This window comes from Impatiens glandulifera, chromosome 5, assembly GCF_907164915.1.
Source record: "Impatiens glandulifera chromosome 5, dImpGla2.1, whole genome shotgun sequence".
NCBI classification, from domain to species: domain Eukaryota; kingdom Viridiplantae; phylum Streptophyta; class Magnoliopsida; order Ericales; family Balsaminaceae; genus Impatiens; species Impatiens glandulifera.
In genome coordinates this window covers 44,827,478-44,843,071 of record NC_061866.1, presented here as the reverse complement: position 1 = coordinate 44,843,071, position 15,594 = coordinate 44,827,478, and the positions used below count along the sequence as shown (strand labels likewise).

General features: G+C 32.3%; 3 protein-coding genes across 3 annotated transcripts; 2 read left to right on the top strand and 1 right to left on the bottom strand.

Moving 5' to 3' along the window:
- Positions 1 to 2,391: 2,391 nt before the first annotated feature.
- Positions 2,392 to 5,458, top strand: LOC124940382 (probable receptor-like protein kinase At5g18500). The gene is made up of 8 exons (XM_047480896.1): positions 2,392 to 2,726; positions 2,901 to 3,509; positions 3,600 to 3,704; positions 3,865 to 3,990; positions 4,077 to 4,247; positions 4,325 to 4,454; positions 4,770 to 4,982; positions 5,059 to 5,458. Exons 2-8 carry the CDS (start codon positions 2,914 to 2,916, stop codon positions 5,200 to 5,202), a joined length of 1,485 nt encoding a protein of 494 aa, XP_047336852.1. The 5' UTR covers positions 2,392 to 2,726; positions 2,901 to 2,913; the 3' UTR covers positions 5,203 to 5,458.
- A 3,773-nt stretch (positions 5,459 to 9,231) lies between these two features.
- On the top strand, positions 9,232 to 13,117 carry LOC124938281 (boron transporter 1). Its single transcript, XM_047478699.1, has 12 exons — positions 9,232 to 9,399; positions 9,533 to 9,930; positions 10,013 to 10,095; positions 10,171 to 10,363; positions 10,434 to 10,572; positions 10,675 to 10,840; positions 10,917 to 11,086; positions 11,163 to 11,432; positions 11,506 to 11,643; positions 11,722 to 11,996; positions 12,129 to 12,396; positions 12,485 to 13,117. Exons 2-12 carry the CDS (start codon positions 9,827 to 9,829, stop codon positions 12,806 to 12,808), a joined length of 2,130 nt encoding a protein of 709 aa, XP_047334655.1. The 5' UTR covers positions 9,232 to 9,399; positions 9,533 to 9,826; the 3' UTR covers positions 12,809 to 13,117.
- Positions 13,118 to 13,345: 228 nt separating this feature from the next.
- LOC124940065 lies at positions 13,346 to 15,249 on the bottom strand. Its single transcript, XM_047480544.1, has 4 exons — positions 15,108 to 15,249; positions 14,975 to 15,019; positions 14,597 to 14,694; positions 13,346 to 13,756 (listed from the first exon to the last, which is right to left on the bottom strand). Exons 1-4 carry the CDS (start codon positions 15,159 to 15,161, stop codon positions 13,681 to 13,683), a joined length of 273 nt encoding a protein of 90 aa, XP_047336500.1. The 5' UTR covers positions 15,162 to 15,249; the 3' UTR covers positions 13,346 to 13,680.
- Positions 15,250 to 15,594: the final 345 nt, after the last annotated feature.

Genomic DNA, 15,594 nt, shown 5'->3' with positions numbered 1-15,594 from the left:
ATAAAATTAATTATATGAGTTTATTTATTTAAATAAGGAATAACTTAGTTATTAATTTAAAAATATATATTTAGTTTATTTATATAAAATATCTTGTTGTATTTTTTCATGTCTATCTATGTGTTATCTAGCATAAAATTTTAATAATTAATTTAAAGTTTTAGGATCTCAATTCTATCTAAATGATTCCAAATCCAAAATAAATGAAAAAAATTATTTTAAACCCAACGCAAAATATGATATGAAAAAAAATATATAAAAAATAAGAAAAAATGGTAGTTAATATGTTATCGAGCTCGTAAACTCTCGAGATAAACGATTAACTTTCCGACATACTTTACTTAATTTTCTGAACGAATCTCATAAAATAACGTAATAATAGTATTATAAATGACACGTATCGAATTTCTACAATCAATGAAAGTTCAAAGATTTTTCTCTAATTATATGATTCATAAAAAAAAAATTGGGATAGTAACCCGTAATTCATAACGACACAAATTTATCGAGTCAAGTTCCCGGTTAGATGAAGAAGCAATCCATCAAAAGGTGCATAGATAGATTGAAGGATGAAATCTTGATGGGAAAATGGATTTATCAAATATATATATATATATATATATATATATATATATATATATATATTATGATCAAGAGATCAAAGATGTTGAAATGTTTAATTTGTTTGTTTTGTTTTAGTTAAACAGAAAAAGAACAACGTAAGGACAAGACAAGAGGGGGGGGGGGGGGGGGGATGGGTTATAAATCTTGTATATATATATATCTTAATCAAAAAGATTCTAATGGGTAGTTGGGTGGTTTCTTAATAAGGAAAAATACAAATTAAAGATAACACAATCAATCAATCTCCTTCACTTAATTACTAAACTCAATCATCCATCAATTCATTTTATCGAATTTAATAACAAGTACACGATTGGGTTGTCGGTCGTCTGTACAAATAAACAAATTAGAAATCTAAACTTTTTCCCACTCAAATGAAACTACCCATTAAGATTACACAAAGTTTTCTTTGTCAATCATTTTTTTTTTGTTTCATTAGGAATGAACTTGTCACATTCATCCGATTCGATAAGATTGTGTCTTATTGATTATAAATGGAATCTTTTAAAGTAAGAGGATTAAAGCATCATTAAGATAGGTCTTTTTTATATTTTATTTTTAACAGTCTTCATTTTCCATGATGATGACCAATGTAAATGATTAAAGTGAAAAGAAAATGAAAAAAAAAACATAAAGAAAATAATAAAGAGTGTTCAAAAGATGGTTAATTGAAATCCATGCCCCCTCCTAACAAAAGGATGATAAAGTGTGTTCTAAAAAATTAATAGATGTAGAATAATAATATTATTGACTAGATTAGGGATTCATGGGCAGGGGAGTGAAAAGGTGAACTTCCCTTTCTAGCAGGGGCGGAGTCAGGATTTGAAACCTACCCTGGTTAATTTTTTATTAAAAATATCTATTCGGGCTAGTTTTATAATAATGTCTTTTAGCGACGGGAAATAACCAATGACGACGACAATCTACCGTCGTTATTGATAAAAAACATACAGGCTGTTTAGGGCTACCCGGGCTACAGCCCGGGCCGGCTTGTACTTGGCTCCGCCCCTGCTTTCTAGGTCTCCATTCGGGTTTGGATTATTCAAAAAATATTCAAATATTATTTCACTCTATAATTTATAGAAGTACTTAATTCACTAACTAAATACTAAAATACCCATTATTTTAAATTATTACTTGTTGATTTGGTTTGTTATTTTTAAATTTAAATATTTTATAAAATAGGAGTTTGTTGTAAGCCATTTCACCCAATATGATTGTCCAAGTAGAACCTTTAAAATATGTTTGAAATTAACTAAATAGAAACTCTTAAAACTCGGGTGTCTTAAAATACTAAATGTTACAAATTCGATTCTCACTTAAAACAATTTAAATTAAAGTGGAGATCACGAGTCATAACCGTTATAAACTAACTTACTAATTTAAAAAAAAAAACTAAATAAATAAATAAGAATGTAACAAAATTTGAATGTTTGGCATTTCTTCAAGTTTCAACCATAGTGATTACTTCTTTCCAAAACAAATTCACTCTGATCACTTTCTTTCTCCTTTAGTTTTTGGCACTACCAGTTGGGATAGATCTATAAATTGAAATCAAAGATTAGAATTAAACCCATGAAATTAAACTTATGGGTCTTCTGATAACCAGTCACAATCCTCTTCAAAATTGAATCTTGCATTTCTTCTAAATAAATAAAAAAGGAGTAAAAGAGCTATGAAAGAATTCCTTGATTCTCTCTATTGCCAAAATAATGCCATAGTTTGGTGAATGGTGATAGGCCCTACAAACAAGCTTGCTGCTTCTTTCTTATTACTTATTACCCTTCCACCAGTTTCAACCAATTCCTCAGAATTCCATGTGATTATTCTCTTCTGCACTTTCCTTCACCTTCAAATAAAGTGGGTTTCTTTTCTTCTTGTTTCCTATAGAGAAAAAGAAGAATATATTTAAAAGCTTAGCTTCTCTAACCCATTTCGTCAGTGAAACAGAAACATTCCAATTCCCAGTTAGGAAATGTCATTGAAAAAGACAAAGCTTGTTCATTTGCTCTATTTAGTAGTGAGTTCATTTTCAACATAGTTTGAATTCCCAGCTACTATTCATAAGAATAGATCTAGGGTTCCTTTGCTCATACCAACAGGTTAGAGAATAAGCTTTGATTTCTTAACTTTTGCATTAATTTCTGTCGGTGTTTCCTTTTCTACTACACCTTCTTTATATTCTTCCATGTTTCAGACAGTTGAGAAAAAGAGATGACATTTTCATTTACTGTTCTTGGAATCCCATTGTAAGTGTGAACTTTCTTCTTCTGCAGGAAGGAAACAAACATGGGTTTAGATCTGAGAACTGAATTATCAAAGAGAACAGAGATTTTCAATCTCAAAGTGTGGGTTTTGATTGGAATACTCGTAGGGTTGTTAACTATAATCATTCTCTTGGCTATATCAATTTGCTTTGCTTTCAGAAAAAAGACCAAATTTTCATCAAATGAACCTAGACTTCCCATCACTCTAATCCCAGCAGTGTCAAAAGAGATAAGAATTGATCAAGAAAGTCATGACAATGATTCTGACAAGCAATCAAGCCAGGGGAAGAAGATGAAGAAGAATAAGAAGAAGACAGGAGATGTAGATAACAGCAGCCAATCGGGTTCTTCCAATACTTTGGAAAAAGATGGAGATGAAGCCATTGAACTCTACAAAAAATCTTCAAATCCTACTATAACCACCCCTTCCCCATTATCTGGCCTACCCGAATTCTCTAGAACCGGATGGGGTCATTGGTTTACTTTAAGAGATCTCGAAACTGCAACAAACAGATTTTCAAAGGAAAATGTCATTGGTGAAGGAGGTTATGGAGTTGTTTATCGCGGTTATCTGATAAATGGAACTCCTGTGGCTGTCAAGAAACTCCTCAACAATCTGTAATCATGAAGAACCAAACTGATTTTTAACATTCCATTTTAAACAGATTGCCTTTTTTTAAAACTTTTTTACATGATTTTTATATGCAGGGGACAAGCTGAGAAAGAGTTCAAAGTGGAAGTTGAAGCTATTGGTCATGTCAGGCACAAGAACTTAGTTCGACTTCTAGGTTATTGTATCGAAGGAACTCACAGGTATATAGCCACAAATTACTTCTAGCTTTTGAGTTCTTCTGAAAATTATCTAGAAAAAATTGGCTTAATTCTGTAAAATGTAATGACTTAACTCAGTAATCTAGTAACAAATGTTCAGTACTTGAATTTGAGTTTTATCTAATAAGTAATATCAAACTAGGATGCTAGTATACGAGTATGTAAACAACGGGAATTTAGAGCAATTGCTTCATGGTGCTATAGTCCAGCAGCGTGGGTATTTAACATGGGAGAATCGTATGAAGATCCTTCTTGGTACTGCTAAGGCGTGAGTATATATCCCTCCAGTGGCTTTAAAACAATTATTGGTTTCTTTCTCGATTAAACTTGATCTATTATCTATGTTTTATATAGACTTGCGTATTTGCATGAAGCAATTGAGCCTAAGGTTGTTCATCGTGACATAAAGTCGAGCAACATATTGGTAGATGATGATTTCAATGCTAAGATTTCTGATTTCGGTCTTGCCAAATTGCTTGGTGCTGGAAAGAGTCACATTGCAACCCGAGTAATGGGTACATTTGGGTAATTAGTATTCATTTCATATTAACTGCGAATTTTTATTTTTTGATCTTTCATATATAGTCTCTTTGAAATTATAGGTACGTAGCTCCAGAATATGCTAACAGCGGGCTTTTGAATGAGAAGAGCGATGTTTACAGTTTTGGAGTCGTTCTACTCGAAGCTATAACAGGGAGAGATCCCGTGGACTATAGCCGTCCAGAATATGAGGTATTAATAATATAAGTTTTTTCTTTTTTCATTTTCAAATGATAAAACTATTTCAAATAATCCACGGTTAACAAATAAGTACAAGTCATGATATGAGTTTTTTTTTAAATGTGGTTTGTAACACATCAAAATATTGAAATAGGATGTCTGACCCTTAAGAACTGCCCATCCAAATATTATAGTTTTTATGTAGTATATTTCTGGTTGGTTTAGACCTTAAGAACATTACATATTTCAAAACCGGGAAATCAGAATCAGACCCGTGTTCAGATTCAAGCGGACCAACCTAAGAAGATAGTGTTCTTGTTGGTGTAGGTAAATATGGTGGAGTGGCTGAAAACAATGATAGGCAGTAGAAGAACAGAAGAAGTGGTTGATCCAATGATTGAAAAGAAGCCATCGACAAACGCCCTGAAACGGGCTCTCTTAACTTCATTGAGATGTGTAGATCTAGATGCTGACAAGAGACCAAACATGGGACAAGTTGTTCGCATGCTTGAATCCGAGGAATATCCCTTACCAAGAGAGGTTTGTTTCATTATTATTATTGCATTCTATTTTCTTGTCTTCTTTACTAAATTCAATTGTTTGTTTGTTTTTACAGGATAGAAGGCGCAGGAGAAATAAAGAGAAAGTTACGGTGGCTGAAGCTGGTGGTGGTCCGAGGGAAAGCTCGGATACAGACAAGAGCGATGATCCGGTTTTGAAGTCAGAAAGCAGAAGCCACCACCGGGCAGCTGCATGCTGAGATTTCTTACTCAAATTCGGCTGCTAACGGCTAGACAGACCAAACAAACGGTTTGCAAATCATGTTTTTTAGGAGTTTTTTTGCATTCATGAAATATAGAGTCCAAAAGTTTGAGATCATTCTTACTGAATCTCAATCTATTTTATCTGTAAATATAATCTACTTGTCTTTGTCTTTGTATTGTATCATTGAGTGGGTGATGAATTAATGTTGATTTAACATAACATAGTTTATTAGTCGAATGAACTGAAAGATCTATGATTTGTCTCCCGGTTCTGATTCAAATTATCCCATTCGAGATGATTTTTTCCCAATTTGACAGAAAATGAGGAATATGATATTTGCGTTTTCGTTTTGATTCTTATTCGGCTCACACTAATAAAAAAAAAAAAATTAGTTTTGAATTTAAATTTATTTGTTAATTGACTCTATTTGAAAATACCTTTTATTTTATTTGTGTGTAAATTTAGATTGAATCATGATTTAGAAAACTAAAATTAGTTAAGAGTGATTGGATAAGAAAGACATATTTATAATGCAGAATATTTAATAATATCACTTAAACATATTTAATTATAAATTTATAATAACATGAAAAGTGTAAGAAATGAATAAAATTATAGAGAATGGGACCAAGTTCAATTTATTTATTTCATGAAGAAACAAACACGCGTTTTCTAATACCGACAACACAAATTACGGTGGTATGTTTGTTGGTCGTATCACATCATTTTCTTTCTCTCTCTTATTCTTGATTCATGTGAGATCATTTAAAATTAGTTTTTTTTTATAAAGAAAATTGATTATTTATATTGCTATTATTTTAATGAAGCCAGATTAGTTATAATATTCTAAAACAAATTGAAAATAGGAACAGAAAGAGTTTCTTTTTTATGTTGTTTTGTTGGATTTTTTCATATTTGGAGATAAATTAGACAGCTAATTATATATATATATATATATTGCAAAATTGTAATTTCTTTTCAATTTTACACTTTTATGTTTTAAGAATTTTGGGTCATTTTATAAACATTGTTGAGATAAAGATAAAAAGAAATTACCCAAAAGAGAAATTAAAAGCTAAAATAATTAGATCAACTTCTTATTATTAATTTTTTTTTAGCTAATGAAGTTTGTTTAGTCTAAGCTCTCATCAATAAAGTCGGTCATGATGGATGTTAATGCATTATTAAAAATATTACATTTTATTTGATATTGATTGTCTTGTCTCTTTCCCAACTTTAATTTGATAGAAATAACCTAATTAATACTAATAATTAAGTTGCTTAGCTGGTAGTGGTATTTCATATATAAAACTATAATCAAATTAACATGTCTGGATTTTGAGAATGTACAACTAAATCATATTAAGAATCAATTCAAAATTTGAAATGATGACTTTACCTAATAAGAGCAATTTATTCAAAAGAAATTATTGGCTTTATTTAGAAATACAAATACATTTTGGAACCAAATTTATATTAGACAAAGAATTTGTCAATAATTTTAGTTTATATAAATGTAGATCATTTTGGTATTAAAATTGTAACATGGAGATATACACTGAAAATTACATAACTCAAATGTCTATGTTGGACAATTCAATTGTAACTTGGAGATACATCCATATGAGAAAACTAAACTTTTTCAATCTTGTTGAGATTAAATAAAACAAAATATTAAATTTACTTATATATAAAAAAGAATTAAAATTCAATGGTTACATGGAACTTGATAAATGATTACTATAGATTAATAATTATTTGCATGGAATTTGTGTCCACATTTCTTAGGACACAATAATGTCTACTTCTCATCATTGCATTTGCTCCTACATGCATTCATTCCTTTAAGTTAACATGCTTTATATAGTTTTATATTTGCAATTAGTCCCCATTTTCTTTTCATTTTTCATCTTCAAAATATATAGAGAGGTTATGTCGCATGTTGATCCATCCATAAACTTAAAACGGTTCATTAAAAAAATAAGATTAAAAATGATATATATAAATCTTGAATCAATTAAGATATAACTGGTATGTTTCAAATTTAAATAAATGTTTTTATATACACATGAAGTTGCAACATTTTAGTTTTTTTTATTAATTCGTGTAAGTTTATTCTTTTTAATGTGAGAGAATATAATTTTCTTTTATTGTGAATTTAATTAGTTTTTTTTAATTAATAGTCATATCAATTATATATATATATATATATATATATATATTTATACATAAAATTATAAATATAAATCAACAATATTAAATAGTTTATTGATTAAAGCATATATGATATATAATAAAGACCCATGGTCAAATCACATAAAAGTAACTTTTAGGATTGGTGGTTGGGTTGTCGAAAATAAGAGGTTGGTAACAGTGAGATTGGTGGTTGGTTTATCGAGAATAAGTGTCGTTGATATTTGAGATTGATGGTTGGTTTGTCGAAAGATAAAAAACGTGTGAAAGTGTGATTGAGATTGATTGTTAGTTTACCGAGAGATAAGAGATGTGTGAATGATATTGGTGGTTGGTTTACCGAGAGATAAGATGTCAATAACAAATAATCGTTAATGTCACGAGATTAGAGATCAAATGAAAAAAGTTAATTGAGATTTTGGTGGTTGGTTTGACGAGAGATAAGAGACGTGTGAAAGTGTGTGATGTCACAATATTAGTAATGAGTGTTGTCCATTGGGAAAAAAATATTGGTGATTAAATGTGTAAATGAGATAGTTGAATGTGATCTCACGAGATGAGAGGATGATTGTATTGGTGGTTAGTTTGTCGAAATAAGGGTAAAGATGTTGTGGCAATGATATAAGATGGGTTGATGTACAAAATATTCGAAGTGATGTCACGAGATTAATAATGAGAGGTTAATTTGAGAACAAAAAATATTGATGGTTAAATATATTAAGATTATTGGTTTATCAAATAAGTGAGGGTAAAGAAGTTAGTAATATGATGTGATTGTTGGTTTGCCAAAAATAAGGATAAAAGATGTTAGTATTGTTGAAATTTTTGGGTAATCACAAGATTAGTAATATGAGAGATGTATTATGTAAGAAATGACATTGTTGGTTGACCGATAAATGAGGGTAAAAAGTCAAAGAGAAAGAGGTCGGTGAGCTAAAAATAAATAAATAAAGTTAAATGAATACATTTATGTATCAAATTTGTTATCATTTTATTTTTTTGTATGAATAACAAAAAATAATGATGAATGAGGGAAAGAAGATAATCACTAGGATATCTTAACCATTAAAGCTATCATAAAGCTATCATGTTCAGAACATAGATGTTAACGACGAAGAAGATGAAGACGACGACAATGAGGTCAGGTGAAAAACAACTTTGTATATATGAATTTTTTTATCCTTGCCACACAATAAAAATTATTATAATTTAATTAATAATAATAATGTTATAATTCAAAAACTAAAACAATCATAATAAATGAGAGAAAACATTAACTCAATGACATATGACATGTCTTATTTGAACATATTCAAATTAAATTAAGAAACTTTAATAGACAATACATCACCATTGTCATGATTTTCAACTAGCTTACCGCATCATATTTTGATTAACCACATATGTACAAAACCCTCTATCAAAGTTGTAAGTTTTAGCCTAGTTTATTTTTTATAAGAAATGAGTCAATTTTGTTTTATAATAAACATGCAAAAAAAACTCGTTTTTGCCTACTTAGTTCCTTTTTTTAACAAAAACATTTAATGTTTCTCAAACTTTAACGTTTTCTTATTAGAAATTTAATACTTTCAAGACTTTCTTTTTAAGCTACCCTATTTAGTTTATGTTCATCAGAAAAAGTGATTGAAAGGTTAAAATATTATTTTATTTATAAAGTGTTTTTTAAAGTTTTTTAAAGTTTTTTAAAATAAGTTAGAGAAATCAAAATCAAATTTGTTTAGTGTCATTTTAATCTTATTAAACATATGATAAAATTCCAATTAGTTCTTCTTAATGTTTTGCTTACATACACACTCCTTAGTCCAATTCATAGACAGCTTGGTATGAACTGGCATCTCTGTCTTCTCATGCAACTTAGGCCGATTCTTCTTCTTTCATCTTCATCTTTGCTTCATTCATTCTCCTTCCTTCTCTCACAAATCCAGAACCTCTCTCTCTCTCTCTCTCTCTACATTTGCCTCTTTCTCTCCTTCCTTAGGTACAACCCCTTTCCTGTTCATCAGCATTTTGATTCTAATTTCTTTCAGTGTTCTTCTTTGGCTGCCTCCTTTATTATATATAAAAGTGTTTTTAGATTTACTTTTTTTGTTCTTTTTCTTTTGCATTTGCAGGTGTTTTTATGACAGTGATGTTGTTTATCTACATTCCCCTTTTGACTCCTTTCTCCACTCGCCATTAAACTAACACTCGCCTTTCCAACTTTTGGATTTTAGATTTACTTCTTTCTGCCGCAAATCCATCTTCTCTGTAATGGGTTTCTTCAGATTTACAGAAATGCTGCTAATTTGAACACAAGGGATCTATCTAGATTTGGGTTTTCTTTTTCAGTCAAAGATTCTTCCAATGCCGCAATAAATAGTGAAGTAGAACCCGTGATTCTTACTCTGTATTTGGACGAATCAAGAATGGAAGAAAATTTTGTGCCATTTGGAGGAATCAAGAATGATCTTCGAGGGAGATTGATGTGTTATAAGCAAGATTGGACTGGTGGGCTTAAGGCAGGTTTCAGGTAATAAACAATCATCATCATCATCATTGTATATTCCAAGGAAGAAGATACACTAACTTGTGTTGTTGTTTATAAAAAACAGGATATTGGCTCCTACTACTTACATATTCTTTGCTTCTGCAATTCCAGTTATCTCATTTGGTGAACAATTGGAGAGAGATACAGGTAAAAGTATAGAACAGATGATAAATGTCTATAATTTTCTGAGTAAAACTAAAGGTTGATTTGTAAAATTGGCAGATGGGTTGTTGACAGCAGTTCAAACACTGGCTTCAACTGCACTATGTGGGATTATACACTCAGTTATTGGTGGTCAGCCATTGTTGATTCTTGGTGTTGCAGAACCAACAGTGCTTATGTACACTTTCATGTTTAACTTTGCCAAAAGTAGGCCTGATCTTGGATCAAAACTGTTTCTAGCATGGACAGGATGGTAAGAATTCGGTTTTTTGCTTATGAAAATCTATGTCTTAATCTAAACATGGAAATCATTGGAAGAACAGGGTATGCGTTTGGACTGCACTTCTTCTAATTCTTTTGGCGATTCTCGGAGCCTGTTCTATTATCAACAAGTTTACTCGAATAGCTGGTGAGCTCTTTGGTATGCTCATTGCAATGCTTTTTATGCAAGAAGCAATAAAGGTATCAAATTTATAACCAACCAGATCAATCAATCAATCAATCTCCATTGTATATATATATATGTTCTTGTAAATTTATAATCGATGTGAAAAATGAAACTAGGGACTTGTGAATGAGTTTCGAATACCCGAGAGAGAAAATCCAAAGCTAGCGGAGTTCCAATCTTCATGGAGGTTTGGAAATGGCATGTTTGCTTTGGTTCTTTCGTTTGGTCTTCTCCTCACTGCTTTAAAAAGCCGAAAGGCAAGATCATGGCAATACGGCTCTGGTGAGTTTTAGTTTGCAAGAAAAAAAAAGTTGGCTTTGTTTTCATATTTCTGAAAAAATCTCTTTTTTTTTGGTAGGTTGGCTTCGCGGAATAATAGCGGATTATGGCGTTCCATTGATGGTTCTTGTTTGGACAGCGGTTTCTTATATTCCATCGTCTGGAGATATTCCACATGGAATTCCTCGTCGTCTTTTCAGCCCTAATCCATGGTCTCAAGGAGCTTACCAGAATTGGACTGTCATCAAGGCATGCTTAACTACTTTTTTTTCTTCTTCTATTTTTGTATAAAGTTCCAGATTCTGAACGTGTTTTATGCGAACAGGATATGCTAAACGTACCGGTTATCTACATAATCGGAGCTTTTATTCCAGCAACGATGATGGCTGTTCTCTATTATTTCGATCATAGTGTGGCATCGCAATTAGCCCAACAGAAAGAGTTCAATCTTCGAAAGCCTCCTTCTTTCCATTACGATTTGCTTCTTCTTGGATTCTTGGTTATCTTTTGCGGTCTTCTTGGAATTCCTCCTGCAAATGGTGTCATTCCACAATCCCCAATGCATACCAAGAGTTTAGCTACACTCAAACATCAGGTTGGGTACTATTTTTTCCATGAAAATTTGTCTTTTGGATTGTGTGCTAAAAGGAATGTTTGTTTGATTCCAGCTTATGAGGAATCGACTGGTGGTGGCGGCCAGGAAATGTTTAAGTAAAAATGAAAGCTTGGAACAAGTTTATGGAACAATGCAAGAAGCCTATCAACATATGCAGACTCCATTGGTTTATCAGGAACCATCAACCATAGTATGGTTTCTTCTTCATCTTCTGATGAAGAAATCTCTTGTTTTTTTATTCTTCCTAATTTGATGTATGAAAAAACAGGGACGGCTCAAGGAATTGAAAGAGTCGACGACAATTGAGTTTGTGGAAAACGAGATAGACAACATACTGCCAGTTGAAGTGAAAGAACAAAGAGTTAGTAACTTGCTTCAGTCTTTAATGGTAGGAGGTTGTGTTGCAGCCATGCCCTTAATTAAAAAGATACCAACATCGGTTCTCTGGGGCTATTTTGCTTTCATGGCCATCGAGAGTCTTCCTGGAAACCAGTTTTGGGAGCGGGTTTTGTTGGTTTTTACTGCTCCATCAAGAAGATACAAGTAAAATTCTCTCATTTCCAGCATTTTCTTTTCCTGGATGCTAGGTTAACACATCTCACTGTCATAACTAGGGTTTAGAACCGTATCCATTATTAATTCACTGATTATCTACAATACCCGAATCTTTGTTAGGGTTTTGGAGGAGTTCCACGCCACGTTTGTGGAAACGGTTCCGTTCAGGACAATCGCGATGTTTACGCTCTTCCAGGCAGTTTACTTGCTCATATGTTTTGGAATCACATGGATCCCTATTGCTGGCGTTTTGTTCCCTTTGATGATTATGCTTCTAGTACCAGTTAGGCAGTACTTATTGCCCAAGTTCTTTAAAGGAGCACATCTTCAAGATCTTGATGCTGCAGAATTCGAAGAAGTTCCTGCTATACCCTTATACCTCGAAAACGTGAGCTTCTTAAACACCCATCCAAACGAATCACGTTACTTTATTTATTCTTTTTTGTTTGTTGTTGATGATGATTGGGAAATGGCAGGAGGAAGAGATGAGTTCTAGTGCTTCGTTTGGTAAAAGCAGGGAGATTTTAGACGAGGTGATAACTAGAAGTCGAGGTGAGATTAAGCGTATTTACAGTCCAAAGGTTCACAGTAGGTCGTCAACGCCATCAAAGGATTTCTCAAGCTTTCACAGCCCGGGTTCAGACAGTATTTACAGTCCCCGCATAGGCGAGCTAAGAGGTGGACAAAGTCCAAGACATTTTGTACGAGGATTGTCGAATGAAGGAGGAAGAATTTCGAACCTAGGAAGAAATAGTCAATCTTCAGACAAGTTTTACGGAAGAAGTCAATCAGCTCTTTGATGATTGCAGCAGCCAGCCATTAACTGCTGTTTCTTCTACCTGTCATTTTAAAGAAGGGCAAATGCTTCAGATTGGTGTATCTTAGAGTTTAATAGCAATACAAGTACCTGGTCTTTGATGTTCTTTTATCTATACCATAAATCTATCATTTCCATTGAACTCCACCACCAGCTGGGAATGAATGAATGAATGAATGAGCAAAAAAACGAATGTACCCTAACCCACCACAATCAATGAATGTAATTTGCATTCTTTTAGTTTGAGATCTCAAACACTAATCTAAAAACAAACAAATATCATTATTTTGTATATTTGTTTTCAAATATTAAGGGCATATAGGTATTGGACCCCAAATAACCAAAAACAGATGATCCGTGGTGCTCTCCATCATGTAATGAGACAATTAAAATGGTGACTTTATGAGCAAAGCCTGTATCAAGTATAAATATGGTTCTCTTTGCCATAAACAATGTAAACCACAATGCCTGCACTTTACCTAAAAGGACTCTTATCATGCACTTAAAGCAAACGAACTACTTCAAACAAATATCAAATGAGGTAAAATAATGTCTGGATGAATTACAATAATCTCTGAATGATGAGTTCAAGTCTTAATGACCAGACCATTTTCAGAAGAAAATAAAATCTCTAACTCAAATCTCCATTCCACCTTTCTTTAGAAAGATTCTTGATGGAAGGGGCACAATGTACTTTTTTGACATGTAATTTGCAATCAAGAACATTAACACCTCCTAATTTATAAAAGAAACATGGACAGAGCTTGTGGCTCATCTCTGTTATTTGTAACTGCCAAGAATTCAAGCACTGAATAGAGTTGAATTCCCATGCTTCGGGCACTTCGGGTTTCATGACTAAGCCTTGCTGAATTTACGACCGGATGTCTTTTCAGATTCATATAGCATGTGATTTATAAGTCCCCTGGCCGCACTGCAAACAACAAAAGAAAACATTTACTTAAAAATGTACAGGCAGATGAATAAACAATCAGCATAACCAAGATTAAGCGATCAATTGAACAGGGTCAAGAACTGAATAACTATGACATTTGAGTATCTTCAGGAAAAATCTAAAGGAGTGTTTAATCCTAGATAAGGAATTTGTGTCAATGGTTAAGTACTGTATATACAATGTGAATTAGTCTAATGTAAAGTATAATTCAGCAAATTAGATGTTCAACATTAGGCAAAGTTAACTAGTGCATAATTCAGTGCCTGTTTCCAACTTTTATTTAAGAGTAAGACTCTTTTTCTTTATATCACATCCCCGTGAAGATCACAAGTAACCGTGGACCAATATCATCAACCATTACGAACCAAATTATGACAAGAATTGCCACAAGTTTAACCAAATGAAACTAGTACTCAGAACAGATAAGAACAAAGTCTAGATAAGCAGAATTCAGGGCAATTTGTGGGTGCTAAGATCAATGCTGATCTTATCCCTCTTGGTGCACGTATCCAATTTTCCTTCCTACGAGAATCAAAGTTAATACCACAATTAAGTTTATGTGACTTTCATAATGATTTACTAAATGACGTTACAAAACAAGACTAATTGTAATAGTACTGAACCTATTGAAATTGAAAAATGGACCCCATAGTAACCCAGCCTGTGACAGTCTCTATTCAATGATGATTTAGCTATGTAAACAAAATGTACTACAATCTCAATTTACACATCTCATTGAATCAAGTAAATTAGGTCAACCTATCTTTAAGCAATCAAAAAACATTTAAAACAGGAAGAGGATCAGAAGGATGTACTAACTCATCCTTAAGTTGAAGAATCTTCTCCGGATCCGTTTCATGCATATGCTTTCGAAACTGCTGTCTGACCATATCCATAAGAAGTTCTGTATTATGTTGCTGCAGAGTGAGTATACCAAAATAGGTTAAAAACTGATTACATACAAATAGCCATACATACAAATCTTGATTATTTGGCAAACCCAAATATAAGACAGAGCAATCCTTTCTATAATCAAAGAAAAAACACGAGATTCCACCTCTATTCTCTCTATTGCTTATGTTTTATTGAACCCTTCTTATTAGCAAAACAAGTCAACAAATTGGAGAAGTATTCTACATTTAAGCAGGGGAGACTATTAGATCATCTTGATACATAAAAGAAAGAGCAACTTATTACCCGGCGGCCAATGAATTTCGCTCTCCGAAGGCATTCACGAAAAAGCTAGCATAAACAGAGTTAGAAAGAGGGTTATAAGAAAAAATTGAAAGAAATCGGACGGCGTTGATGACACACTATGGATGATACTTACTCGGATTGCATTATCGGCAAGTTCAGGTGGCAAGGCAATCTGGAGAGACGGCATCTTTAGCTTAAAGTCTTGATCTTTGGAGCTTGGAAGAAGAAAACCTACGCAAATGAGTTACAGTACACAAAATAGGCCAAACCTAAACCTAAATTAAATGTTAGTGACCTACAATTAAAAAAAAATTAAGTAAGTTTTTGTCATAAGATTCAACAAATAAACAAAAACTTTTTTTATTTTTTTATTTTTTGCATAAGGCACTTTAAACACTAGACCAAGTCATTAAATCTAAAAAAAATTATTTCTATTATCATAACATTTTGAAGAAAAAAACTTTTACAAATTCATTAATACAATAATATAACAATTCAAATAATTGACTAGGAACAAGACAATAATACCTAAAATGTGAAAGATCGTCATGCGAAAGATTTGCTTGAAAGGTGAGAGATGGAACATGTGCACGATCGATTTGTTCATTTATTTGTAAAAG

What these genes read in the sequence shown, in the direction of transcription:
- LOC124938281 (XM_047478699.1), top strand. Translation starts at nt 9,827, where the DNA reads ATGGAAGAAAATTTTGTGCCATTTGGAGGAATCAAGAATGATCTTCGA. An exon ending in ATCATGGCAATACGGCTCTG is followed by an intron (nt 10,841 to 10,916) that starts GTGAGTTTTAGT and finishes TTTTTTTGGTAG; the next exon opens with GTTGGCTTCGCGGAATAATA. An exon ending in AGAATTGGACTGTCATCAAG is followed by an intron (nt 11,087 to 11,162) that starts GCATGCTTAACT and finishes TTATGCGAACAG; the next exon opens with GATATGCTAAACGTACCGGT.
- LOC124940382 (XM_047480896.1), top strand. Translation starts at nt 2,914, where the DNA reads ATGGGTTTAGATCTGAGAACTGAATTATCAAAGAGAACAGAGATTTTC. An exon ending in ATAGCCGTCCAGAATATGAG is followed by an intron (nt 4,455 to 4,769) that starts GTATTAATAATA and finishes TTGTTGGTGTAG; the next exon opens with GTAAATATGGTGGAGTGGCT. An exon ending in AATATCCCTTACCAAGAGAG is followed by an intron (nt 4,983 to 5,058) that starts GTTTGTTTCATT and finishes TTGTTTTTACAG; the next exon opens with GATAGAAGGCGCAGGAGAAA.
- LOC124940065 (XM_047480544.1), bottom strand. Translation starts at nt 15,161, where the DNA reads ATGCCGTCTCTCCAGATTGCCTTGCCACCTGAACTTGCCGATAATGCA. An exon ending in TTGCCGATAATGCAATCCGA is followed by an intron (nt 15,020 to 15,107) that starts GTAAGTATCATC and finishes TGTTTATGCTAG; the next exon opens with CTTTTTCGTGAATGCCTTCG. An exon ending in ATTCTTCAACTTAAGGATGA is followed by an intron (nt 13,757 to 14,596) that starts GTTAGTACATCC and finishes TGTTGTTTGCAG; the next exon opens with TGCGGCCAGGGGACTTATAA.